The sequence below is a fragment of the Lacerta agilis genome, chromosome 11, assembly GCF_009819535.1.
Source record: "Lacerta agilis isolate rLacAgi1 chromosome 11, rLacAgi1.pri, whole genome shotgun sequence".
Classification (NCBI taxonomy): domain Eukaryota; kingdom Metazoa; phylum Chordata; class Lepidosauria; order Squamata; family Lacertidae; genus Lacerta; species Lacerta agilis.
The window spans coordinates 8,224,730-8,252,057 of NC_046322.1; the positions used below are offsets into that span (position 1 = coordinate 8,224,730).

A 27,328-nucleotide genomic window follows, 5' to 3' on the forward strand; every position below is an offset into this window, starting at 1 on the left:
CGCCACGCTTCCTGTGAACAGATCCAAGCTCAGCAGCCGACCTAGTGGATGGCCTTAGCTATAACCGCTTTAGCTTCAGTTGGTCACCCGTTGAATAATTACGCGAAGAGACCTTCAAAGTGTGAAGCTGCCAAGATGTGGGGAGGGGGTTGAATTTATGAATCAAGGTAGCCTGAGGTCCACATTCCCTTCCAGATTGTCCAGAAGCAACTCACATGCACACTACAACGTACTCATGAGCCACAATCTCTCGGCAGCCAGGAGCATCATAGCCTGACATTGGAGGGACCTGTCAGGAGTAAACATGGACCATTGGTACCAAACCATATGGGAAACAGCCCTACTTGAAAAAAGAACCAACAAACTGAAACTAGCATGGGGACAAATGAAAGAGGACATCTTCACCCCATTTGGGCTCCCCTTTGTTACATATGCAGCCCAACAAGACAACAACAGGAACCCACCCACAGCATATGAATCAATATGGCTAAATTGACCCAACGATTCTCACACACGCAAACAAAACTCACTGCAGTCAACTACAGGTGGAACTGGAAAAATTAGAATATCGTGGAAAAGTCCATTTATGTAAGCAATTGTTTTCATTAGCTACTGGAGTTTAATATATGAGATAGACTCACAACATGCAAAGCGAGATGTGTCAAGCCTTTGCTTCCGATAATTGTGATGATTATGGCGCACAGCTGATGAAAACCCCAAAGTTGAAATTGTTAATTTGGGGTTCTCATCAGCTGTACGCCATAATAATCGCAATTATAACAAATAAAGACTTGACATATCTTGCTTTGCATATCATGAGTCTATCTCATATATTAGTTTCACCTTTTAAGTTGAATTACTGAAAGAAACGAACCTTTCCACAATATTCTAATTTTTTGAGTTTCACCTGTATAGGCAACCAACCATGCCCTGTGCCCCAATCTCTCTCTCTGCCAACAAAAACTAATGAATGAATAGAAATAGGACTGACCCATGTGATGCTGACACAAAAACCTTATGTGTACGCTATGTAGAAGAATAAAATTTGCTGCCCTCCATCTCCCTCCCCACTTCTCTTCCCCCCCAACTTTATATGGTCTATAGCATTAGCATCTAACATTGAATATTATAAATGATCTGTAGAAAACTCTATGAACTGAAAGCAGAGACGCTGTATGTGTTTTTGTAACCGAGAAAATATTTAATAGAAACCATTTTTTAAAAAAAACAAATAAGTGAATAACTCGCACGGCATCAGTGAAGTTAAGAGAATCAAATTTCTCCCCCACTCAAAGCATGGAGAAGAAATTTCTCCACCCGAAAGTACGTTGGGGGGAGGGAAGGAAAATGTATTTCTTTTGTGTTTTTTCTTCAAATGTTCCTCTGGATTTTAACCCCAGTTGTCCTAATGGTGTTCTTCACACACCTCATCGCTCCCTGTCGTTCTCTCTTCTAACCTGGGAGTTAGATTCAAGATCATATTGATTCAGGGCCACACACCCGGCCCCCCAATCGCTTGCTCAGTTAGCTGTAGTGAAATATTTGGGATATGCACAGAATTGTACGTTCGGGAGCCGCGTCAAGACTCTGTTGACGTGACCAGCACTGCGTCCCACAAACTCTGTGGAAAAGTACAACTTGGGGCCTCCGTTGGCAAATGGGTTTTTGGCACTGAGACCAGTCACCTCCAGCTTCCATGGAGGGGAGACGTATTATGTGAGATTAACAGGTTATTAGAAATATTTTTTATTCTTATCTCCGCAAGAGACTTCCAAAAGCGTGTGCCAGCAGCGTCATTTAGTGGAACGCTCCCCTGCGACTTAGCCAAAGCAGTAATGAGTTTTCTGCTGTCAAGCTGGAGCAGACTCGTGCACCGGGCATTTAATTTAATTTAAAAGGAGGCCTTTGTTTCGGCAGCCGGCTCATCACGGTTCAGATTCATAACATTCTCTGCCTGACATTAGCTTCTTGTTTGAAAGGAAGGAAGGGCACATACCAGCTCGGGGGTCGAGAGTTCAGCTCACAAAAGCCCAGTTTATATGTCCCTGGAACAGACGCAAACTTCATTCAACTGGAGGGGGAGCAGTAACGGTGTCCCTCACCTCCCCTAAGCAGATAGTGTCACGTCTTAAGATGGGAGCTCCACGTTGATGGCTAGCTATCCACACCGTGCGAGTGGCTGAGATGCCCAAATCTCCTTTCAGGAGAAGGAGGAATTTAATGAATGGAATGTCCTTGCAGAATCCTCACTACAGAGGATGGGGAACCTGCAGCCCTCCAGACCAGGGCCGGCCCACCGATGAGGCAAGGTGACACGGCCGCCTCAGGCTGCAGGATCCACCAGGGTGGCGGATCACTTCTTTCCCCTTTGTTCCTGATACCATTTTGTGATCTGCCTCAGGTGCCAAAACATCTTGGGACAATCCTGCTCCAGATGTTGCTGGACACCAACTCCCATCAACCCCAAGGGTGACGGGGGCTGAAGATGAGCAACATCTGGAAGCCACGGTCTCCATCACCCAGGGGGGTGATGGGCTGACAAGGGGAGGCCTATTTCTGGGCCCCTCAGGTACCAAGGCAGTCTAGATGGAGCCCTTGAGCAACAGTGTTTGATATTCCAAGCTAGCTGTGGAAACAGAGCATTGGTGAATTGGTTCATTCATGGTGATTTGTGTTCTTAATGCTAATGGGTCGGTCACATGCGACCCCGCTTTCAATACTCTTCATGTCTGCAAAAGTTCTGGGGTGGTCAAACTGCTTCGTTTTCAATCAGAGCATCTCCCGTAATGTCCTGCTGAAACCTCATAACCTTTTTCATAGAATCACAGTTGTAGAGTTGGAGGAGACCGCGAAGGGTCATCTAGTCCAACCCACTTCAACGCAGGAAACTTTTGCTTGAACTCATGACCCTCAGATTAAGAGCCTCGTGCTCTCCAGACTGACCTATCGCAAATGTTCTGGTTTGGTTTGGTTTCCCCCCACTTTTGTTGAGCTATAGTCCCTATGGAGAGCAATAATGTGGTAGCATGAGAAAAACATCACAGAAACAAACAGACTAACAAGCGGAATAAAGCCATCACTCATACGCTACTATTGTGCCAGTATCACGTTGCAGAATGCACCTGCAATAAAACACCAGTCCAGAGGGGCTTTCAGATGCCAGAGCCTGGTTTCTGAGAGCCCCGGTAAGAGACTCACAAATGAGAATGTAAGAAGAGTCTGCTGGATCAGGCCCATGGCCCATCTAGTCCAGCATTTATTTCTCACAATGGCCAAACAGATGCCTACGGGACCCACCTCAACACACACACACACACACACACACAGAGTGCCCTACATAAAGCTTGCACTCTGCAAACATAGATATGTGTTCCTGGTTACGTAATCCAGGAATCAAATACACCCAGGTTTTAAAACTATTGAAGTCTGAGAATATACATCAGGAATTATATATTTTATCACTATCCTGTTGTTGTTGTTGTTGTTGTTGTTGTTGTTGTTGTTGTTGTTCAGTCGTTCAGTCGTGTCCGACTCTTCGTGACCCCATGGACCAGAGCACGTCAGGCACGCCTATCCTTCACTGCCTCCCGCAGTTTGGCCAAACTCATGCTAGTCGCTTCGAGAACACAGTCCAACCATCTCATCCTCTGTCGTCCCCTTCTCCTTGTGCCCTCCATCTTTCCCAACATCAGGGTTTTTTCTAGGGAGTCTTCTCTTCTCATGAGGTGGCCAAAGTACTGGAGCCAAATCACTATCCTATGCTGTCATAAATTCCCTGAATCATTTAGACCCGAGTATGGTGGGAGATGGGATTCTGGGAAATTGATGGTCCTTATTAATATGGGGGCATTAGTATGGAAGACCGTTGTCATACAACCTTGAAACATGATATATCTTTTCCCAATACCTGTTCCACAGATTTTGCAGTCTGTCCCAGTTGGAGTTGGGCAAGTGTACGGCTGCGATAACCCTTGGACTGGAGGCATTATCATGGTGGCTCTGTTCATTTCCTCCCCACTCATCTTCATCCATGCTGTGATTGGCTCGGCACTGGGGGTGCCTGCAGGTATGAGAGTGCCCTAGGCAGCCAGAATTGGCTTAAACCATTATCCTAAGTATTCCACCCTATAGATATCCAGCCAAACTGGGGTTACAACTGAGATGTTAGTATCTGGTTAGCTTGCCAGATAAAACCAACGAACCATGCTTGCGGTCTAAAGAGGGAAGAACATGTGGTGTAGTGGTTAAGAGCGGAAGACTCGGAATCTGGGGAACCGGGTTCGCGTCCCCGCTCCTCCACATGCAGCTGCTGGGTGACCTTGGGCTAGTCACACTTCTCAAATTCCCTCTTGAGATCCTAGGGTAGAAGGTTTCTAGAGATTGTGTGGACCTAATCACCCAGTTCACTATTATTCCATAGATATTGATATAAGGAGAAAAAAACTGCTCTTTTTCCCTTATGGGGTACCCAAGAGCCCATATAGAGTCCTCTTTTTAGGTTCTCTATCGGTAGGAGGAAATAACAGAGACCAACCAGAGAATATTGAGAAGCAAAGCAGCTAGTAAGCCTGATCTTGATAAACTGTTGCAACAAGGTGCTCCCTCACACGCAGGAGGGAGAAGGAGGACCCAGAACAAAGGTGTGGCCGCCCTTATATAGACTTTTGGAATTGCCCACCCTCAAACTCCAGACCAGCCCCAGAAACATCATACATACATCACAGAAGGGTTGTAGTAGCCCAGGACCACCTCCCCCAATACATCATACCTACATCACAGAAAAGGTGGTCTACAACAGAAATCTGAGTGCATTGTTTATCTCCTGTCTGGCAAGTTACCTGATTGCATTATCTGGGTTTTGGCCACTCTTTTGTTATTATAACTACTTAATTCCTGAATCTAGGTCACAGGCTCACACCCTGTTCATATCTTGAATGTGCCCTTAAGACAGGATTTGTGAGGAAAGAGACAATGGGAAGGTTTCCCACTTTGACCTTAAAATTCCTATAACAGTATCAAGGCTGGGGAACAGTGGGCCCTCCAGATGTAGTGGGGCACCATCTCCCATCATTCCATTGGATGGGCCAAATTTTAGTTCAGCTAAATCTGGAGGGCCAAAGGTGCCTCGCCCTGCCTTCAGCCCAGGAGTGACGTGTCTTCTTCTCACCTGTCTTCTTTGCAGCCCTGAGCCTAGCCACACCTTTTAACAATATTTACGCCGGCTTGTGGAATTACAACAGTTGCCTCTCCTGCATCGCAATCGGGGGCATGTTCTACGCCCTCACCTGGCAGACCTTCCTTCTTGCACTTGCTTGTGGTAGGTACCCGGTTTCGTCCCTATTATGCTCGCGCAACTCATAGGAATCTGTCAGAGCATTTGTCCCTGTTGCCCAGTATTGCCTCCTCTGATTGGCGAAAAGACAAAAAGACAGTCACGGGATATAGTAACCAAAGAACAAAAGTATAAAGACTCGGCCGTGACAATCCCTGAAACGAGATGGAGATGTTGTGAAGATATAAACCAAACTAAACTAAACTCAAATTCAAAAAATCCTCTGATTGGCAGCATCTCTCCAGAGTCTCAAGCAGAGAGAGCTCATTTCCCATCACATGCTCCCTGAAGGTGCCAGGGATTGAATTCGGGAATTTCTCTTGGGTTTTAAAAAAAAGTATACATTGACTTAGTTTATAGCAGAATTTGAAGCTTGGAAGCTGGGTCTACCCATTTGCTCTGCCACCCATTCTGTCTCATTCTCACATCGTTAGCATTACTTAAGTTGTAAAAAAAGGAAAATAGAGGGATCCCATTGGAATAGAAAAGTAAGTTCTTTCCTTACACGTTCTTCATATTTACAAAAATGGCTTTGGATTCCTACATGGTGGAAGCTCGTTTTCCATGGCTCCATCATGCAGGAGAGAGAGAGAGAGAGAGAGAGAGAGAGAGAGAGAGAGAGAGAGAGAACGAACCAACCATAGAGTGCATTTTCCCCTCACTAGCTGTTAGTCTCAGCCCTGCCCTCTACTGACCGGAGGAATGAATTCAAGGTTGCTCATGCCCAACACTTCCTGAATACAGAGCATCATTTGCTCTGCCATTGGCCAAGGGTCCCTCCCTAGTGAGTGTGAGATAAGGAACAAAATCAGAGCAGCGTCCAGAAGTTCCATTTGACTCATAGCGGAATCACTAGGCCAGACTCAGCTGTGTCCTTTCTTTCTTTTGATTTTTGAAAAATGTGTTTTTTCACATGTAGACAGTTCTGAGCTAGAGGGGCCAGTGGTCTGCACTCAGCTTCTTTATGTTGTCAGAGTCTTTGTTATAAGAATTCAACGGGGGCATAAATACAATGTGCATTCATAATTGCACAAATGCACATAAAAGGTAAAGGTACGCCTGACTGTTAGGTCCAGTTGCGGACGACTCTGGGGTTGCAGCACTCATCTCGCTTTACTGGCCGAGGGAGCCAGCATACAGCTTCCAGGTCATGTGGCCAGCATGACTAAGCCGCTTCTGGCAAAACCAGAGCAGCACACGGAAATGCCGTTTACCTTCCCGCCGGAGTGGTACCTACTTATCTACTTGCACTTTGACGTGCTTTCGAACTGCTGGGTTGGCAGGAGCAGGGACCGAACAATGGGAGCTCAACCCGTTGTGGGGATTTGAACCACCAACCTTCTGATTGGCAAGCCCAAGAGCGGTACCTATTTATCTACTTGCATGACTAAACCGCTTCTGGTGCAATGGAACACCATGATGGAAACCAGAGCGCACAGAAACGCCATTTACCTTCCCGCCACAGTGCTACCTATTTATCTACTTGCACTGGCATGCTTTCGAACTGCTAGGTTGGCAGGAACAGGGACCGAACAACGAGAGCTCACCCCGTCGTGGGGATTCGAACCACCGGCCTTCTGATCAGCAAGCCCAAGAGGCTCAGTGGTTTAGACCACAGTGCCACCTGTGTCCCACGAACGCACATACATAAGTGCATAAAGCACATGTCTCAAGTAGTACAGAGAGCAATGCGGCAGCCATGTTTAGCCCCTAGTCAACCTCAGAGACCCCCCTCAAGTCACGTAGCAGGAAACGTCTGCAATCTGGTTTGACAAGTTAAATGGCCTTGCTGACCTGTCAAGAGAGCAGAAATCTATGTATGAATCGCACAGGGCCTTGACAATGAATGCTGCAGTCAAGATATTCACCCATTCAAAAACTTTCTCAGAAAGGCCAGGTAGGGCAGCTATCAGGTGTGGTCAGGCATCTCGACTGACAGACTCGTAAATATTTTGGAGATACGGGAACTCTGAGCACGATCCAATTTACCTGCACATCCCGTTTTGTGATGTACCTGTGACATCTTGGAGGCGGTCTTTCTGTTACAGGGGCAGTCACTATCCAAGGGTTTAAAAATATGTTCTGGGCTCCTCGGAGTCACCCTCCTTGCAAAGAGACGGATGAGCAGACCCTGGTGGGAGTTGGGCTGTGAAAGCCATGCCCAATTTTCGCATAACACCGTAAACCCTTTCCCCGTAAAAACAAAAGAAGTCGTTCTCCCCACAAACTCCCTGCCCTGCTCCATTTCAGAATTTGCCATATATACTAGTCTAATTTACTTCTCCTTTGTCTCTCTCCCCCCCCCCCCTTGCCTCTTTTTTTCCCCTTCAGCCCTTTTTACTGCCTACTCAGGAGGAGCACTGGGCCATATGTTATCCGTGGTGAGTTTTGCAGGCTTTAAGGGGTTGAATTCATCCTTAAGTGTTCAGAGTCGCTTTCTTGGTGATAAGGTCACCATCCCCTTAAGAGTGCTGGGGGGGGGGGTAAGTAGCAAGGAGATGGCTGCATTCCCCCCCCCCTTTTAAAAAAAATGGAAGCACACAAAAAGGAGCTTGTTGGTCTTGGCTCCTGACTCTGGGAGATTTAAAAGGGGAATAAAAAAGTAAAGCTGCTATTCTATAGCACTCCTGTCTTATTGCAATTGTTCATTATTTAAAAAGTGTGTAAACTGCTGGATCAAAAGGTTTTACAGCCAGTAGACAAATAAAATTGGAATCCACTGTCCCGAACACACATACATAATCAAAACAAAATAAAAAATAAAAAAATCCTTCCAGTAGCACCTTAGAGACCAACTATGTTTGTTCTTGGAATGAGCTTTTGTGTGCATGCACACTTCTCCTGTTCACAGCCAGAGCAAATGAACAAACCAACCTAAGATGCTTTAAAAGCATGGGCCCCTGGTCCATAATAAGTACTTCCAAAATCTGCCATTGGCTAATATCCTTTTTGGGGACCAAACAAAATGTCACTGAGCAAGCTGTAGAATTCTACAGAACTCTTCATTTGGACAGATGCTGCAACGGCCTTTCCCAACCTCAGTTGTGATTGGACAGTAGCTTCCATCATCCCTGAACACAGGAATTCGAGTTCCTCCAAGTACCATGTTGGGGGAAGTTTGTGTTTGACAAAGCAAGAAGTGGGCAGATGGACTGAACAAATAAGGAGCAAAACAAGTTGGGGGGGGGGTTACAGCCCATGGGGTTCTGCATCTAGATTCAGGTCCAAAAAGGAGATTGGAGACTGGGTTAGTCTCTTCTAGGTGCAATGAGTACCACACTTAGGAATCTGGGATAAAGGACCAATGACTGATCCCCATTTCTGAACCTCTCTTCTCCCTCAGTTCGGAATGCCTTTGGGAACATGGCCTTTCTGTTTATCTTCGCTCACTTTCCTGCTCTTAACTACCACCAACGATGCCATCTACAAACTTCCTCTCTCCAAAGTCTCCTACCCAGAAGCCAACCGGGCCTATTACTTGACGAGAAACGACGGACAAAACGCCAAGTCCACCTACGATGTGTGACGGGCTAAGCCTCGTGCATCTTCCTGTCTGTAGTGGTGTCTGGACTTCCCAGGAAAGATAAAGAGTTCAGAAGGAAAACAAAGCTGTTGATGGAGCTCTTCATCCATTTTAAGTCACAAATAACTTCACTCAGATCAGCAAGTCTCGGAATTCTCTCCGTATGCCAGTCAGAAGTGAGCGGAATATACTGTTTGGAAAGGGGTGTGACATTGATGGAACGAATGAGGGCTGAGATCTGTGGTGGCCAACTGCAGGTTCACTGGCTGGAGCCAGTCCTCTGAAGAAATAGGAGATGATAACACCAAGATACGTGTGTGTGTGTGTGTGTGTGTGTGTGTGTGTGTGTGTGTAATCACAGTGTGTGTGTTTTTAAACAATGCTATACAGTGTCACTTGTAAGGAATAGGAGGAAGATGTTATTGTGTGTAACAATGCAATATTGTATGCAAGTTACACTCACAGGACTTTAGTGCTGGATGGCACCAACTTTATTCTGGAGACTGAGCACTCATATAGGGGCCAGTTCATATGAAAAAGAGACATATTGAAGACCCAGACTACTTTCGGGAACAGAATGGCTCCTGAGAAAAGAGGCTTTGGTGATTTCTAGATGGGATGATATTCAATCAAGAGAACATCTAATTGAGAGAACAAAGCAAGCAATGGGAGAGGCACATGTTTGGGGAGAGTATTTTTGTATTAATTATATGCAATGGGCGTGTCTGATTACAAGGAACAGAAGAGATGTGGGCTAACCATACTTGCATAGTCTGTGTCACCTTGCTGGAATCCCCATGGTTGACTGGTGGGTTTTTAATTTGCAAAATGAGAGCGCATACTCCAGATCACTGGACAGGTAAGGCAAAACTAATCTGTGTTAAGCGCTCCTGAGTATAAACACTTGTTTAATGGCATTGGAAGTGTCTAGACCAACATCCTAGGCCAGAACTGCAGCTGCCAGAAAGCACTCAAGTCTCCTGCCTCCCATGCAGAATGGGGCTGGTGGGAGTTGGAATCCAATATCTGGAAGACCACAGGTTCCCAAGTTCAATCCCTGGCATTTCCAGGTAGGGGCTGGGAGAGACCCCAGATATATATATATATATATATATATATATATATATATATATATATATATATATATATATTCTGGAGAGCTGCTGCCAGTCAATACTGAGCTAGTTAGTCCAATGGTCTGACTCTGTACATGCTTCCTGCCACTAATTGGCTGGTGTTTTGCCAGTGGAGAAACAAAAGGAGAGAAAGCAAACATAATAGGGAGAAATGGGAGGGGTGAAATCTGAAGGTTTTATTGGCCTAATGCATTTGAAAATATGCCTCTTCTTCAGGGGCACTGCAAATAAGAATATCGAGCATTTTGTATAACATGATTCAATTAAAACTATTATACCATATAGCAAAAGTGAAACCACTATAATTTCAATATTCGCAGTGAGCCCCCTATTGAGATATGGACGCCAGGGCTGACTAGCACCTTGCCTTTCCTCCAAACCATAGTTTGCAAAGTTGCTTCAAGCCATGGTTCGAAGGCTTGATGCTAACCACGGTTTGCTACTGTGTTTATCTTGGCAAACTATAGTTAGGGAAAAGGCAGTAAACAAGGGGATCCTTGAGCAGCAGTGGATAAAGGTCATGAAATTTGAACTGCTGTGTTTATAGTTTTCTATATTATTACAGCTATTGTAATAAGTGTGCCTTAAAGGAGGGAGCGAAGGTGTTTCCTGTGTGCCAAATAAAACTATAGACAAAGTTCACAAGTTGTGGCTGTTTCCTATTCTCTTTTCGGGGCATCAGAAGCCACTGGAAGATTAGAAGCTTGCTGTTCCATCTTAGAAGTTCCTCATTCTCTTTTCTGCAGTCTGAGCTGTCACCTGCGGTTTTCCTTCTGGTGGAAATCATGTGCAGGGCAGCATCATAGAAACAGATATTCCATATCAAAGCAATTAAGTGGAAGCTGATTCACTCCTAAGGCACTGGACTGCAAAAGCAAAGCAAAGCAAAGCTGGTTTTTCATCCAGGTTCGTTGCTCTACATTGCAAGAAACGGAGAGGAGAAGATCTGGTGCTGGGACACTTTCAGCAATGGAACTTCCTAAGCTATGGTTTTGTACGGAGCAGCAATGTTCCACTATTGCAACAAGGCAAAATCATCTTGGCTTCTGTCAGCAGAATGGCTCTTTTAGAAGAAGCCCTTTGGAGGTGTCCTTCGTAACTAGTTTGCAGACACTGAAATATACTGCAAAGGAAGGTGCTGCTCTAACACAGGCAACGATTGCCAATGAATACACAGAACTGATGACTCAGGAGTATGCCTAACTCATCCAAACTCACCTACCTGTCGAAATGGCCCACAGAGGGTAGGATAGATAGCCACCTGCTAGTATTTGCAGATCAACCTACCATTAAAGACCTAGGCAGAGCTGTCAACCTTCATTTTTGTTGTTGTTGTTGTTGTTGTTGTTGTTGTTGTTGTTGTTTTGCATTGGGAAACAGCCATAGCTGTCAACTTTCCCTTTTTTTGCAATGGGAAACGGTGCTGGGAAAAGGGGATTTCCTGCAAAAAAGGGAAAGTTGACAGCTATGGACCTAGGGTGAAGGGCCATTAAAAAAACAAACCAACACTATTCTGCCAGGTTCCCATTTCAATAAAACCTGCTTGCACTGAGTACCTCTCCGAACCTTCCTGAGCCCACAAGTCCCTCTCCAAGGGGTTCACTGAAACATACTGTAGCCTTTTGCACCATGACTAGTCACATGGAGACTTGTACTTCTTCCATCTAATGTTTGGCCAAAATCCTTCCTCCAATTTCTTTCTCTCTTTTTCTGAAAGAGGCTTCCATTTTTCATGTGCATCATTCTCGGGGCACTTGAGAATTGCTTTGGGTGCAGGATTTTGAGCTTACTTTATCATTTGGAGTGTTTTTCTTTCCATTAAATATTTCTCTGGGACTCTGCAGCCTTCCTGATCTGGGTGGGGGACATCCAGGGGATAAGTTTGTTTTGGGTGCCTTCTCCAAGGATTTAACTGAAGGGTGAGCACCTGGGAAGGGCACAGAGTGCAAAACACTTTTGAGATGCTTTGCAGAATGGACAAAAATATATTTACAAACAGCCTTCAGACACCTCAGAAGTAAGGCAAGCACATGAGCATAGAATCATGGAATCACAGAATTGTAGAGTTGGAAAGAACCGCAAGGGTCATGTCACTCAGCCCCTACAATGCAGAAATCTCAACTAGATTATACATGACAGATCACAGACGACAGGTGGCCATCCAATCTCTTCTTTAAAACCTCCAAGAAAGGAGAGTCCACCACCTCCTGAGGGAGTCCATTCCTCTGTCAAACAGCTCTTAACTGTCAGAAAGTTCTCGTTGGAATCTCTTTCTTGTAACTTGAAGCCGTTGGTTCAGGTCCTACTCTTTGGAGCAGCAGAAAACAAGCTTGCTCCATCTTCACTGAAATGTTCTCTCCTCTTTCATAATTTTCAAATGCAATTTATTTTCTTATTCATTGATTGAGAAGGGAGGGGGAGTAAAACATAGGAGATATTTTCAACTTCCTTCATCCTTAAAAACAGCCAGAGTCCAGAGCCAGCTCAAGGAATTTTGCCGCCTGAGACAAAGCAGAAGTTGGTGCCCCCTTCATCCCATGTACAGAAGCTAAGTGGATTGTCAATCAAAACTTTCTTCAACACTGATAACAGGATAACGTTCCTCCAGTGCCCCTGAGGGCAGAAGGCTAGTTTAGGAGATATATGAAAGGCATCGATCTCCAACAGAGGGGACTGGTTGGAGGGAATCTCAAAGGAAATGTCTGCAGCTGACCTCTAACACCTGCCGCCTGAGGCGATTGCCTCACTTTGCCTCATGGTAGGGCCAAACCAACTGGTGTCATGAAAAGGACACTGTGACACCAGAGGTTCACTTCAGAGGCCAATTCCACTTTTATTGCTGCCATAAAATGTCTATTGCCACCTTTATTGTATTAGTGTTTCATCATCTGTCAATGCCCATTGCCCTCTTCAAGCACACAGTTACAAGTGGAATCAAAGGAACATAACCCACTTGTTTTGCACTCTCCCATTGGCACCCATGGGGGTTCCCCCCACCCCAAGGCTCAGTGCAGCATGGGGGGGGGGAGATTTGTGTCAGGATCTCTGGAGAAGGAAGCATTAAACCTCCCCTCCCAGCATCTTGTAGCCACAATGAATATTAGAGAAATGTTCCCCCATAGTTCATTAAGGATGTTGGGAATTGTAGCTTTGTGAGGAGTGAACTGGGGTCAATATCTCCGGTGGGGGACACTAGGTGCTCCTTCTGGGCAGTTCATCTGCCACTGGTCCTCACCCCCTGAACTCAGCTCTCGCTTGTGACTCCTAGAAGCTGTGGGTATGTGACAGTGGCCGCACCCCTGGCTTTGTATGGCCAGCTAAACCAGGTGAGGGTAGCCAATGGGTCTCCAACCCTCAGTGAGTTAGATATGTTCCATGCATGCAAGGACAGACTCTGGCAGATTGAGCAGATGAGAGACCAACAGTGGGTCTCAAGAAGGTGGTTTCTGCACGAGCTGTAGAGGGGGTGAGGGGCAGGTAGGGCTCGTCCACCTGGGAAGGTAGCCCACCTAGGAGAAGGAAAACTCTGACCCTCAACCTCTGCTGCCTTGCAGTGACACTCATTTGGGATAAAGGCTTCAGGAGCAAACCCTGAGGAAAAATCAATACCCGCTGCCTTGCAGGACATCTTCAGGAAAAGAAAAGGTTAAGGAATAAACCCTACAGAAATCTGGAGTGGAGTCCCTATGGTGGTTGAACGGTGCTTTGCATGCCTCCTTACAGCAACTCCTGCAGCCAAACTGGTGCTTTCCTTTCCTTTGGACCACATCAGCAAAGCCAAGAGGGGGGTCCTGTCATCTGGACAGGACCTCCAGACACAATGCCCAGACTTGCACCCAGGAGAGGCCAGGCCAGTGCTCCAAACGCAGCCAAAACAACAAGGGAGGCAGCAGTTAGAAGTTCAACCAGATTGGCAGAAGGTATGAGTATTATGGGTTGCCTCCACTGACGTCACCCCCAAAGGTGCACTCCCCAACTGTCTCCCAAGGCAGACAGATGCCAACATGCTGTATGAGCCCTAGTATGCAGTTTTAAAAAACCCATACCTTCAAACGCTTCACTGGGTGTTCTCAGTTTTGCTTTTATTAAAAACTGTTCCATCTCTGCCTTGAAAACCAGGCCTGACACAGCTATTAAAGTGTTGGCGCTGACCTTTAAAGCCCTAAACGGCCTCGGTCCAGTATACCTGAAGGAGCGTCTCCACCCCCATCGTTCTACCCGGACACTGAGGTCCAACTCTGAGGGTCTTCTGGCGATTCCATCACTACGAGAAGCCAAGTTACAGGGAACCAGGCAGAGGGCCTTCTCGGTAGTGGTGCCTGCCCTGTGGAACGCCATCCCACCAGATGTCAAAGAGAAAAACAACTACCAGACTATTAGAAGACATCTGAAGGCAGCCCTGTATAGGGAAGCTTTTAATGTTTAACAGACTATTGTATTTTAATACTTTGTTGGAAGCTGGGGAAACCCAGTCAGATGACGGGGTATAATAAATTATTATTATTATTATTATTATTATTATTAAGTCAATTCTGCACAATTTTGCAGAGCAGGGTGCTCTGACAGGAGCAGTTGGAAAGAAAGAAGATGTCCATCCTATCTGTTTCACTTACATATGGCATGTTAGATTATCGCTGCTATTGCTGATGAAGGTTTTAGCACAGGAATTAATTCAATTCATCAAACAGCATATATACTTTAGTGAGCATCCTTCTTTCAATCAAGGGCGGGGAATCTGCAGTCCTGAAAATGTTGCTGGACTCCAACTCCCATCAGCCCCAGCCAGCATTAGCCATCAGCCGGGGATGATGGGAGTCGGAGTCCCATCCAACTGCAGATCCCCCATCCCTGAGGAGGAACATTTCCCCAGCATGGCTGTGTAGCAAAGGGGAAAGCTTCCCATCTTTGAATTTTTGCTTGTCGGCTGTTCAAGGCCCTGAACTCCTGCCAAGAGAAATTGTGGGCAGGTGTGTCTGAACAGAATACAAATATTGCAATAATAACCCCATTTGAAGCTTGAATGAATGTGAATCGGGTATTTAAAGCCCGGAACTAGCAACTGCTGCCACAATGTGAGCCGCGGCAAGGAAGAGATTTGGAAAGCTTCATAACCCCCCTCCAGAAGTTCCAATGTGAGGAAAAAAAGATGGCGGCAAGTCTGTCGCCATGGAAACCAAGAGCCACCGCCGCACCATGGAGGATGGAAGACTGCCAGGCCCGGTAATCCTTCCCTGACACACACACACACACACACACACACCCAAGAAAAATTCAACATTCAACACTTTCTTGGCTGCGTGTGGGGTCAAATGCACACAAAGGGAAGGTTAGCATAGCTTTACCTCAGAGCTCCACTTTCTGAAGCGCCATGTCACAGCTTTGGGCCTGGGCACCCTGTGGCTCAGCTGACTGGAATTTTCCCCTCTGGCAAAAAAAGGAAAAATTCCACTGCCCTTTCCGATTCACCCCCTCGCTGCGGCGAAAGGCTGGGCAATATATATATATTTTATTGAGCACAAAAGTATTTGAGCCTGCAATTTACGGCTTGGAGATTTGCAAAGTCGGGCAGGGCAGGCTTTATCAACAGTCTCTTCAGCCATTAAAATGTTGTTATGAGTTTGCGGGGTGGGGGGCGGGGAGTCAGCTGTAGGCGAGATCCTGCCAACTCCCGGATTCGGCAAGTGTTCGAAATATAAGCCAGGCTTGCTCCCTGTGTCGCGGTGATAGACTGGGTGACGGGCCATTAAGGAGAACAAGGAATAGGGCAAAGCCTGAGTTTAGAGTCGGATTGCCGTGATGTGAGCTAGAAGCAAAGCAGCATGCTGGAGACAGAAAGAGAAGCGCTTGAAATTAATGTTTGATTTCTGCTTGAATCCAAGGCTGTGGAGATGTCAGGAAGGCTGTGAAACCCTCCATGGCAGGCTCAGACCATATAGCTACAGTGGTACCTCAGGTTACAGGCGCTTCAGGTTACAGACTCCGCTAACCCAGAATTAACGTTTCAGGTTAAGAATTTTGCTTCAGGATAAGAACAGAAATCATGCTCTGGCGACGCAGCGGCAGCGGGAGGTCCCATTAGCTAAAGTGGTGCTTCAGGTTAAGAACAGTTTCAGGTTAAGAACGGACCTCCAGAATGAATTAAGTACATAACCAGAGGTACCACTGTATAGGTAAAGGGACCCCTGACCATTAGGTCCAGTCGTGTCCGACTCTTGGGTTGTGGCGCTCATCTCACGTTACTGGCCGAGGGAGACGGCGTACAACTTCCGGGTCATGTGGCCAGTATGACTAAGCCACTTCTGGCGAACCACAGCAGCGCATGGAAACATTGTTTACCTTCCCTCCGGAGCGGTACCTATTTATCTACTTGCACTTTGAAGTGCTTTCAAACTGCTAGGTTGGCAGGAGCAGGGACCAAGCAACGGGAGCTCACCCAATCACAGGGATTCGAACCGCTGACCTTCTGATTGACAAGCCCTAGTCTCTGTGGTTTAACCCACAGCGCCACCCGTGTCCCAGACCATTGTTGTTGTTGTTCAGTCGTTCAGTCGGGTCCGACTCTTCGTGACCCCATTGACCAGAGCACGCCAGGCACGCCTATCTTTCACTGCCTCCCGCTGTTTGGCCAAACTCATGCTAGTCGCTTCGAGAACACTGTCCAACCATCTCATCCTCTGTCATCCCCTTCTTCTTGTGCCCTCCATCTTTCCCAACATCAGGGTCTTTTCTAGGGAGTCTTCTCTTCTCAGTCCCAGACCATATATACTTGCAAATAAATCCTATTCACTGTGCCTCATTTCCAAAAGGAAATGTGAACACTTGCCTGGAACCCATGGAATCTCACACCGCTCGGAGATTGGGGGTGGCAGCGTGCAAAACTACGGAAACCATGTAAATATTGAGAAAAAGAACTAGGCAAATGACTTGTAGCATTTGGTAATCCAGCACGGTCAAAAAGGACACCAAGAGTCATCTAGTCCAGTGTTTTTCAACCACTGTTCCGCGGCACACTAGTGTGCCGCGAGATGTTGCCTGGTGTGCCGTGGGAAAAATTGTGTTTATTTGATTCCTATTCAAGAGAATTACTTTATATATAGTCAATATAGGCACAGAGTTAAATTTTTTAACATTTTCTAATGGTGGTGTGCCTCGTGATTTTTTTCATAAAACAAGTGTGCCCTTGCCCAAAAAAGGTTGAAAAACACTGATCTAGTCAAACCGCCAGGGACACAGGTGGCGCTGTGGTCTAAACCACTGAGCCTCTTGGGCTTGCCAATTGGAAGGTTGGCGGTTCGAATCCCCACAACGGGGTGAGTGCCCGTTGCTCTGTCCCAGCTCCTGCCAACCTAGCAGTTCAAAAGCATGCCAGTGCAAGTAGATAAATAGGTACTGCTGTGGCAGGAAAGTAAAAATGGCATTTCCATGCACTCCGGCTTCTGTCACAGTGTTCCGTTGCACCAGAAGCGGTTTAGTCATGCTGGCCACATGACCCAGAAAGCTGTCTGTGGACAAACGCCGGCTCCCTCTGGCTTGAAAGGCAAGATCAGCGCCGCACCCCATTGTCGCCTTTGACTGGACTTAACTGTCCAGGGGTCCTTTACCTTTAGTCAAACTGCCTGCAATACAGCAATGTTGACGAAAGCATCCATGACAGATGGCCATCCAACCCCTGCTTAGAAACCTCCAGAGTCCACCACCTCTCTGAGAGAGCCAATTCCATTGTTGAACAGCTCTTCCTGACAGAAAGTTCTCCCTGAACTTCGTTTGTGTCAACTGAAGCCGTTGCTTCGGGTCCTACGCTCCGGAGAAGGAGAAAACAAGCTTGCTCCGATGCTCCATCCTCCATGGGATATCCCTTTAGTCGAGCAGTGCTGTTCCCGTTGGGCCCCGGAAGTCAGCAAGGGCACTGCTCGTGGATGAATGAGACATGTTGACACCTTCACAGCATACATGGGCACATTCATGGCAGCACATAGCTGGACTGCGGAACTCGCTGCCACATGAGGCAGTTGATGGCCACCAGCTTAGCTGGTTTAAAAGAGCCTTGGAGAAATCCTGGGAGGAGTGGGCTACTGATGTCTACCAGCCACAATGGCTACACTCTACTTCCATGGCCAGAGGCAGTAATGCAGTCGCTGGAAAACACAGGGAGGGGAGTGCTCCTGTGGTTGGATCCTGCTTGTAGGCTTCCTACAGGCAGCTGGTTGACCACTGTGAGAACAGGATGCTGGACTAGATGGGCCATTGACCCGATGGAGCAGGTGAGTCTCAACCTTCCAGTCATACAGGTGAAACTCGATAAATTAGAATATCATGGAAAAGTCCATTTATGAAAGCAATTGTTTTCATTAGCTGCTGGAGTTTAATATAGGAGATAGACTCATGACATGCAAAGCTAGATATGTCAAGCCTTTATTTGTTATACAGACTGCTGGATCCGATGGGTCTTTGGCCTGATCCTGTAGGGTTCCGCTTCCTTTTTGCTCCACAAGTCACTCTACTTAGAACCAGATAAGCTTCTCCAGTTTCACATAAAACCTGGCGGAATGAGCTGCACAATGCCTGGGGCTCCTTGTTTTGCCTAGATTTCCCCTCACAACCACCCAGCAAGGCAGTTTTATTGGGGGGGGGGGGAGAGTCCTACTCAAGTTCACGGCATCTCCTTCAAGCCCCACTGCCCTCTTGTGGCAAAAAGCTCGCTTCTTAGCACCACAGTTGTGTCTCACTGCCTTTGTGGAGTGAAACACAGGAGGACCAGGAAACCACATGCCCATTAAGAGGACTGGTGCATCAAGATAGCCATGCTCACTCCTTTTAGGGGGCCAAAGGACTGTATCAGAAGAGGAACAGATAAGAGATTGCAAGAAGACTGCAATGCCACAACCAAAGCTTTCCAAAGCACATTAGAACACTTACTGTGGCACTTCAGGATGACTGAATTGTTGCTGCTGGATCCTCACCTTTGACGCTTTCTTCTAAGCGTCTGGTAGGTAGAAACCCAATCAGTCTAATGTGTGGGTTAAATTTGCTCTTGCTGCCTTTATTGTGCATTTATTCTCCTTTCTGTCTCACCCTTGCTTCAAGGAGAACAGGGCGGTCTATATGCTTCTCCATAGATACGATAGAAGTGTACAGGATCATGCAAAGCGGCCAAGAATGATGCATGTGTTTTCTTTTCCAACAAACATTTCTCTAGCACTTTGCAGCCTCCTTGTCTGCCTGTGTTTCCTGATCTGAAAGAGTCGGGGGGTGGGGGCACTGGCGTAGGAAGGGTGGGGCGTAGGGGGCGGGGTGCCCCGGGCAGCGCGATCACAGTAGGGTTCCATCTCGGCTGCCCCACCCCCCACGCTGCATGCCACGCCCTCAGAATGTGCACCACGCCCCTGCGGGCAGCGGACCCCGCCCCCAGAACAAGCACCAGCCACGCCCCCGCCTGCTTCCCACCCCTGGTGCCAGAGCATGAAGCTCCGCCACTGGGGGGCGGGTCCTCATGATGTCTTCCCATGGGCTTTACTCTGGAGTATAGGCACCCAGGAAGGCTGCAGAGTGCAGATGATTTGTAGAATGGAGGAAAGGGCATCTATAAATGCCCCTGAGCCTCAACAATAAAGCATGCATGATTATTTTTTTAAAAAAAGCAATCTCTGCAACCAAGGACCATGAGAATTTCACCTAAAATTTCTCTCCCCATGTATGCAATGTAAGGTAAAGGTAAAGGGACCCCTGACCATTAGGTCCAGTCGTGTCCGACTCTGGGGTTGCGGCGCTCATCTCGCTCTATAGGCTGAGGGAGCCGGCGTTTGTCCGCAGACAGCTTCCGGGTCATGTGGCCAGCATGACAAAGTCGCTTTCTGGCGAACCAGAGCAGCGCACGGAAACTGCGTTTACCTTCCCGCTGGAGCGGTCCCTATTTATCTACTTGCACTTTGACGTGCTTTCGAACTGCTAGGTGGGCAGGAACTGGGACCAAGCAATGGGAGCTCACCCCATGGCAGGGATTCGAACCACTGACCTTCTGATCAGTAAGTCCTAGACTCTGTGGTTTAACCCACAGCGCCACCTGGGTCCCTCTAGTATGCAATGTAGTTTCTCATTAATTTTCTCATTAATCGATGAAGAGTTTGGTTTCTTTTAAGGGAGACATTTTCAGCACAGCACTAGTTAAAACCCCAAGTCATTTCAGCCCTTGCCTTCACCCTGGTTAAATGGTGGGGGGGGGGGCAGTGCTGTGAGAAGAAGAACCCAATGGCTTCTTTCTGCTATGGCTTTTACAGTCATCCCAGCATGGCTAGCAAAAAGACTCATCAGCTGGCCAGCCCTGTGAACTCACATTTTCCAGGATAAGGGAAGTCCAGTCACATTCATTCTGCAGAGTGGAATCACTGCTTCAGCATTTTACCCAGCAGCAAACCAAGAGTGGATCTGAACAGATCAGCAAACAAGCTTCGCGGCGCAGCAAGCCCAGAAGATGGAAGGCACTAGCTTCTTGCTTGCATGTCTGCTTTGCTCTCTTATGAAAGGTGGGTTTTGCTTTGGGAAAACTTTCCCCCTCTCGTCCTTATGTTGTTCTTGGAATTGCCCGATTCCCTATGGGACAGAATGGAGGGCAAAACCCAAGACGTTGCAGGTCTTGATCAAAAACCTATTGGTAGCCAATGGAGCTCTATCAATGGCTGCTGGTCCGGTTGACTATGTTCTTCCTGTTGAAGCAGTGTTTCCTCTGAATGCCAGCTGCTGGGAATCACAGATGGGGCGGGCGTTGTTGGGATCAGGTCCTCCTTGCAGACGTCCTGCAGACATCTGGCTGGTCACTGTGGCAACAGGATGATGGACTGTGATGGGTCGTTAGCTTGTTCCAGCAGCACTCTTGGTGTGCTCTTACTCTGCCTTAGACAGAACGCAGCAGCACCCACACAATCCACTTTGTACCATGGCTTCATAGCCTCACTTGTTTGGAAACCCTCAACCATGGTTTCTTGGTTTTCACATAATGGGAAGCCATAGCTAAAGGAGCCAGCCACTCTTGCAACTCTACAATTCTATGATTCTGTTATGCTCTGTCTCGGACCCTACTCTGTAATTTGAGCCTTGCCCTGAACTCTGCCTGCCATGTCGATGGGAATTGCGTGGCAATGTCCCTCCCTCCCTGAAGGAAATAATGACACTTGAGACCTGACAGTGAGAGCTGTTCGGCAGTGGAATTTGCTACCAAGGAGTGTGGTGGAGTCTCCTTCTTTGGAGGTCTTTAAGCGGAGGCTTGACAGCCATCTGTCAGGAATGCTTTGGTGGTGTTTCCTGCTTGGCAGGGGGTTGGACTGGATGGCCCTTGGGGTCTCGTCCAACTCTATGATTCTATGATATAGGTTTAATGGGCGTAAAGGCCACAACTTTATTGGTTACGGATGTTGAGCGGTATTGGCTTAGGCATTGGACCCTAACCGACTATATCCGACCCCAACCCGTGTGTTGGAAGTCTGGGAAGGGTTAACCTCCTGGAGGAGCCCCAATGATGTGTATCTAGTGGAACTCCCCCTGTGATCACTGTTAGGGGCGTGCCTTGGGCCCTAATCTCCCTAGGCTTCGGACAGGGCCATGCCCCCAGAAACCTTTAATGGAATACCCTTCAAATGAGGGGCAGGTGATGGCGCTACCTCCCCTTCTCACCTCTATTGATGTTTTTCCAATGCCTAACCGCCAATTGAGCCTAAAGGTCTCGCCGCCAATACCCTCACACCCGCAACCAATACTTAATGTCCCTAATTATGTCAGCCAACCAAATATTGTTCCCTGCATTTGATAGATGCACGCCATCGCCGTGGTAAAGGGACGCCTCACAGCATTTTATGTCGGGGTGCCAGATAACCTGACCCTTCAGGGTTATCACCCTACGCGCAACTGAACTGTACAATAGTCTCCTAGCTTTGTTTAATGTGAGGGGGCAATGCCCATTGCCTGCCATGTCGATGGGAACTGTTGTCCTTCCCTATACAGGATAATCCCTTTTCAAACACTTATTTTGTCACATTCTCACATTCCGCTTTCAGTTGCGCTCTCAAAAATATAGTTGAGTTTGGTCAGGCTGGGTAAGAACTTGTGTGAGGTTTTATTGGTTAACTAAATATCATCAATGTTTTTTCTTCCAGGTGTTTCTTCCAAAGGCTGGTCCATGCACATCCCGTCAGAGGTAACCGGCGAAATTGGCAAGGCAGTTGCCTTGCCCTGCACATTCACACACCCACAGAACACCAACGACCAGACCCTGACAGCCATTTGGCGGGTCAAAGAACCTTTCAATGGGGCCGTTGTTTTCAAGTGTGTTTCCCACAGCTCAAGTGACCCCTGCAAAACCACCGTTGGCTCGGAGGGCAGATACAAGCTCTTGGGGAACCCGAGGCAGAACAACCTCTCGCTCCAGATCAACAGCCTGACGTGGAACGACAAGAACAGATACTTCTGCCGAGTCGAGTTCTCTGGGGATTTCCACGACAAGTATGAGAGCAGGATGGGAATCAGGCTCCACCTCATAGGTGAGAGGAACTTCAGATCCAATAGAGGTGGAAGGGGGCAGAGCTGGAAATGGATGACCAGTGTGAAAGGTTGGCATAGAGGCTGGCACTGAGTGAGGTCTACACCCAGGAGGGGCGTCCACAGTCTATTGCCTCTGTTCCTGTTCAACGCCCTGCCTCTGCCCATTCACCTGCCCATTTTGGGGCACGAGAGGAGGGCAATGTGAAAGAAGCGGCCTTGGCAGCGGCTGTCCTGCGTTGTGGTAAAAAGGGCGGATCCCAAACTGAGTGAAAGGCAGGATGGTAAATGATGGAGTGTAGAGGAGAAGGTGAAAAAGCATCTAAATCTGTATTTGGTTGTCCCATTTCAAATCAAATCAAATAAATAATTTTTGTTGTTTATAGCCAACGGCCATCACAGTGCAGTATGAGCACAAACCACACAGCTGCAAAACAAAAGACATTGCATGCGCCAGACTAGAACAATTGTACAACGTCAGAAATTTAGGAACGTTCCTTCTGGTCAGCATCCCTAGGGTTTGGCACTTATGCTAAGGTTACCAGACATCCCTGTTTCCCGGGGACAGTCCCCGGATGTACAGATCAGTCCCCTGACAAAATCCTATCATTCCTAATGAAGCTGAAAAGTGTCCCTGGATTCATTGAAAAACATCTGGTAACCTTAACTTATGCTATCCAGAAAGGTTGTCCTTATCTTTCTTGCCGCTGGTGTGAATGGTGCGCCTTAGAGCTGATGCCCTTATCAGCATCTGTCAACAACCATTCAGTTTTCAGATCATCTGGTTGACCTTCCAAGGCGATCTGAAAAGGGGAGATAAATTTAACTGTGGGAGTATCATGCAATGCGCAACGCAAAATACAGTGTACCAGATTGGTTTCCCCATATGCAAACTGGGACTGTGCATAATTTCATAGAATCATAGAGTTGGAAGAGACCACAAGGGCCATCCAGTCCAACCCCCTGCCAAGCAGGAAACACCATCAAAGCATTCCTGACAGATGGCTGTCAAGCCTCTGCTTAAAGACCTCCAAAGAAGGAGACTCCACCACACTCCTTGGCAGCAAATTCCACTGTCAAACAGCTCTTACTGTCAGGAAGTTCTTCCTAATGTTTAGGTGGCCTAACAGGGAGGGGTTTTGAGTTCACTGGGGGAATGTACATACATACACACACACACACACACACACACACACACACACACATATACAGTGGTACCTCGGTTTACGAACTTAATCTGTTCCGGAAGTCCGTTCTTAAACCAAAGTGTTCTTAAACCAATGCGTGCTTTCCCATAGAAAGTAATGGAAAATGGATTAATCCATTCCAAACGATGAAAAACAACCCCTAAAACAGCAATTTAGCATGAATTTTACTATCTAACGAGACCATTGATCTATAAAATGAAGGCAATAATCAATGTACTGTACCATAAAATAAATAAGACAGTATTGTAGATGATAAAAAGTAAAATTGATTTTTTATTTCTTACGTGCACTGATTGTTTGGATGGGAGGCTTTTATCCATTTCTGCAGTCACAAAAACAAAGTCACAAGCCACAGTCACAAGTCAGTCCCATAAAACGAAGAACAAGACAACAGGGGGAAGAAACATTTAGAAAAGAATGGGGAAAGTTTATGGAATATTTGGAGAAGGTGTGTAAGATGTAAAGGATGACATAAAACACATGGCGTGTAGTTATTTTATATAAGAGAATACCTAAGAAATAAGGAAAGATATATAATTTTGAAACGGGATTGTAAGAACTAATTGAAATCCGAAAAGAAAAAGAAAATTAAATCGGTGGAAAAACAGTTGATGTGTAAAACATAGATGTATGACTTAGAGAAGACATAAGAAGAAAGAAGGGAAGTGAATGTAAATTGTAAATGTAAAAGATAAGAGTGGTATAAATCTTTTGTAATATAAGTTTTTGTATTATTTATCTCTACAAATTTTCTGTTATAATCTTTGTTAAATTCAGAGGAAAAACCAATAAAAATTATTTACAAAAAAAAAATGATAACAAAATGAAAAATAAATGAAAAAGCCACACACAAAAACACAATTTTTTTTAGCAAAATCAAAAGCTCCAAATATCACCTCTGTGTTGTGTGGGTGCTCAGGACTCGACAGCCGACAGACTCAAAAGGAAGCCTCTGATTAGCAGCGGGGGACTCAATTTGCAAATGGCACACACTCAACAGGAAGCGGAACATGTTCTGCTCCCAAGGCAAAGTTCCCAAACCAAAACACCTCCTTGCGGGTTTGCGGCGTTCTTATTCCAAGTTGTTCATAAACCAAGCTGTTCTTAAACCAAGGTACCACTGTATTTGCATTGTGTTCATATTTCGGGACTTTCTGCAGCTCCCCCCAGGATCGTTAACATCTCCGTCCAGACCAGCCAGGACCACGCTTTCCACGCAAGGTGCACAGCCGAAGGAGAGCCTCTGCCCACCCTGACATGGGCCGGGCCTCCCTCCGACAACATCATCTCGGCTTCAACTACGGCCCACCAGATAACCAAGGAGCTTCAGCGCCTGACGCACGATGGGAAGTACACCTGCACAGCTGTTAACAGCCTGGGAAGAGCAGAGGGGGCTGTATACTTCTACAAATTCAGAGCTGGGGGCAGCTCCTGGGTCCTGGTCCTCTTGTTTGCCGCCTTGGGGATTAAGATGCTGGCGCTAGTGGCGATACTGGGGCTTGGCGCTTTCTGGAAGAGAGGTAGGTGCATGTTTCTGTTGCGTTGTCAATCACTCAGAGATGCTTCCTAATTAAACAAAGCAATAGTAGCAGGAACAGCAGCGGTATTCATATAGAAACCAAAGAAGAAGAAGAGTTTGGATTTGGTATCCCGCTTTATCACTCCCCTCCAGGAGTCTCAAAGCGGCTAACATTCTCCTTTCCCTTCCTCCCCCACAACAAACACTCTGTGAGGTGAGTGGGGCTGAGAGACTTCAGAGAAGTGTGACTAGCCCAAGGTCACCCAGCAGCTGCATGTGGAGGAGTGGAGATGCGAACCCGGTTCCCCAGATTACGAGTCCACCGCTCTTAACCACTACACCACACTGGCTCTCTAGATCCGGTTTCACATTCCAGTTTTGCAGCCCGGATTTGCAGAGGGAGTGTTGGTTTTTAGATATTTGGCACCATCAGCATGCATGGTGTTTTAGGTCGTCAACTTGATCATATCACTTGTAACCCAAACATGCATTTAGGCCCCATTTCTTTATTATTATTATTATTATTATTATTATTATTATTATTATTATTATTATTTTGCACTATATTCAGAAGATGTATGCTGCTGGTGTTACGACCCATTTCAGATCAGGCCAGCTGAAGACCAATGCTTTAGAACAGAGTTTCACAAACTCGGATCGCCAGCTGTTGTTGGACTACAACACCCATCATCCCTAGCTAGTAGGACCAGAGGGGTGGTGGGAATTGTAGACCCAAAACCGCTGGAGACCCAAGTTTGGGAAAACCCTGATTTAGCATACAGAAGGTCAAGCCCTTGTCCTGAGGAGCTTATAATCTGAAATTTGACATGCAGGAAATCTGCCCCAAGCAGAGTTGCAGAAGCAGCCTGCAGAGTGTGCATTCCAGACCTTGTGAGACTCCATTTCCCATCAGCCTCAGCCAGCACAGCTAATGGTCAGAGGCAATGGATGCTGGAGAGTCCAACACCAGGTGGAGTGTACCATGTTGGGGGAAGTTTGCTCTATACCAAAGAACACTGAACTCCTCAATGATGAAGCTATCCCTGTGCATGGACAACTAGCGTGTCAAGGAGAAGACTAGGCTGCCAAGAGTGGGGAGGGACCCACGCCCTGACATCTAGTTTTCTACATGCAGGGAACCTTTGTGCAGAGGAGCATTCAATCTGCCGACCCCCACAAGCAGCTTGAAATACCATGGCCCAGACACAGGTCCATAGTTTCAGCAAGAACCAGGTCTTGTCTATCAAGGACTTGGGCTTTTGCTGGCTCTCCAGTGTTTGCTAACTTGAACACAATGATGCAGTAAGAAAACTGATACACCTTTCTCTTTATTTTGCTTTTTTTGTCTCTTGCATCAAATCACAGGCAGCTTGATGGCTCCAACCAGCTTATCACGGTAAGAAATTCTTACATCTCAGCTTCAAATTGGGTCGGCAGGTCTGGGTGGGTGCCAGAAGCTAGAGCAGGCTTCCTCATACTCGGCCCTACAGATGCTTTGAGACTACAATTCCCATCATCCCTGACCACTGGTCCTGCTAGCTAGGGATCATGAGAATTGTAGGCCAAAGGAAGGCCAAGTCTGAGGAAGCTTGAGCTAGAGGGTTTCATGGGCTTGCTTGGGCCACCGTGCCAATTCCCAATATGCTGGCCTTCCTGATACACTGGATTTCCACATGCAGGCTTGTTCTTGGTTGACGGAGCACTGCGACATGCCGCCTGCTCCTTCTGCCTCCCACCAGCCGGCATACAAAACTGTACGGTGCTCTGGTAGGTCTTTCACATTTTTTATCCGGAAAAACCTACAGTAGAAGTGGAATCTCAGCCCAACTCTCAGAAGTGCATGAATAGCCACTAACCAGCACAAGCTGTTTTTTTAAAAGAGTTTTTTGTCATAAGGAACTACTGCAGGACGTGGACACAGGGTGGGAGAGGGGGGCAAAGATCCGTGGAATAGAAGACGCTGCCTTATAAATAGGGCAGACAGACCATTTGAGCATCTATCCTAGTACTGCCTTTCCCATCACCTGCTTCCTGGTCATTATTTTTCCTGGCGAGGAAGGAATTGTGCCAAATTAGGACATTCCA

General features: G+C 46.9%; 2 protein-coding genes across 3 annotated transcripts in view; both read left to right on the top strand.

Annotated features, from left to right (window-relative positions):
• The window catches only part of SLC14A1 (solute carrier family 14 member 1 (Kidd blood group)), a 30,143-nt gene extending 20,365 nt beyond the window's left edge, over positions 1–9,778 (top strand). For both annotated transcript variants that reach the window (XM_033164620.1, XM_033164621.1), the window contains exons 7-10: positions 3,919–4,066; positions 5,183–5,317; positions 7,664–7,713; positions 8,676–9,778. In XM_033164620.1, coding sequence (XP_033020511.1) covers positions 3,919–4,066; positions 5,183–5,317; positions 7,664–7,713; positions 8,676–8,858 — 516 coding nt within the window. In that variant the 3' untranslated portion in view covers positions 8,859–9,778. The remainder of the gene's footprint in view (positions 1–3,918; positions 4,067–5,182; positions 5,318–7,663; positions 7,714–8,675) is intronic.
• A 12,340-nt stretch (positions 9,779–22,118) lies between these two features.
• SIGLEC15 (sialic acid binding Ig like lectin 15) lies at positions 22,119–25,294 on the top strand. The gene is made up of 2 exons (XM_033164724.1): positions 22,119–22,518; positions 24,885–25,294. Exons 1-2 carry the CDS (start codon positions 22,119–22,121, stop codon positions 25,292–25,294), a joined length of 810 nt encoding a protein of 269 aa, XP_033020615.1.
• Positions 25,295–27,328: the final 2,034 nt, after the last annotated feature.

Coding starts and splice junctions, on each gene's coding strand:
- SIGLEC15 (XM_033164724.1), top strand. CDS start 22,119: ATGTTTTTTCTTCCAGGTGTTTCTTCCAAAGGCTGGTCCATGCACATC. Junction 22,519..24,884: donor AATCAGGCTCCACCTCATAG/GTGAGAGGAACT, acceptor GACTTTCTGCAG/CTCCCCCCAGGATCGTTAAC.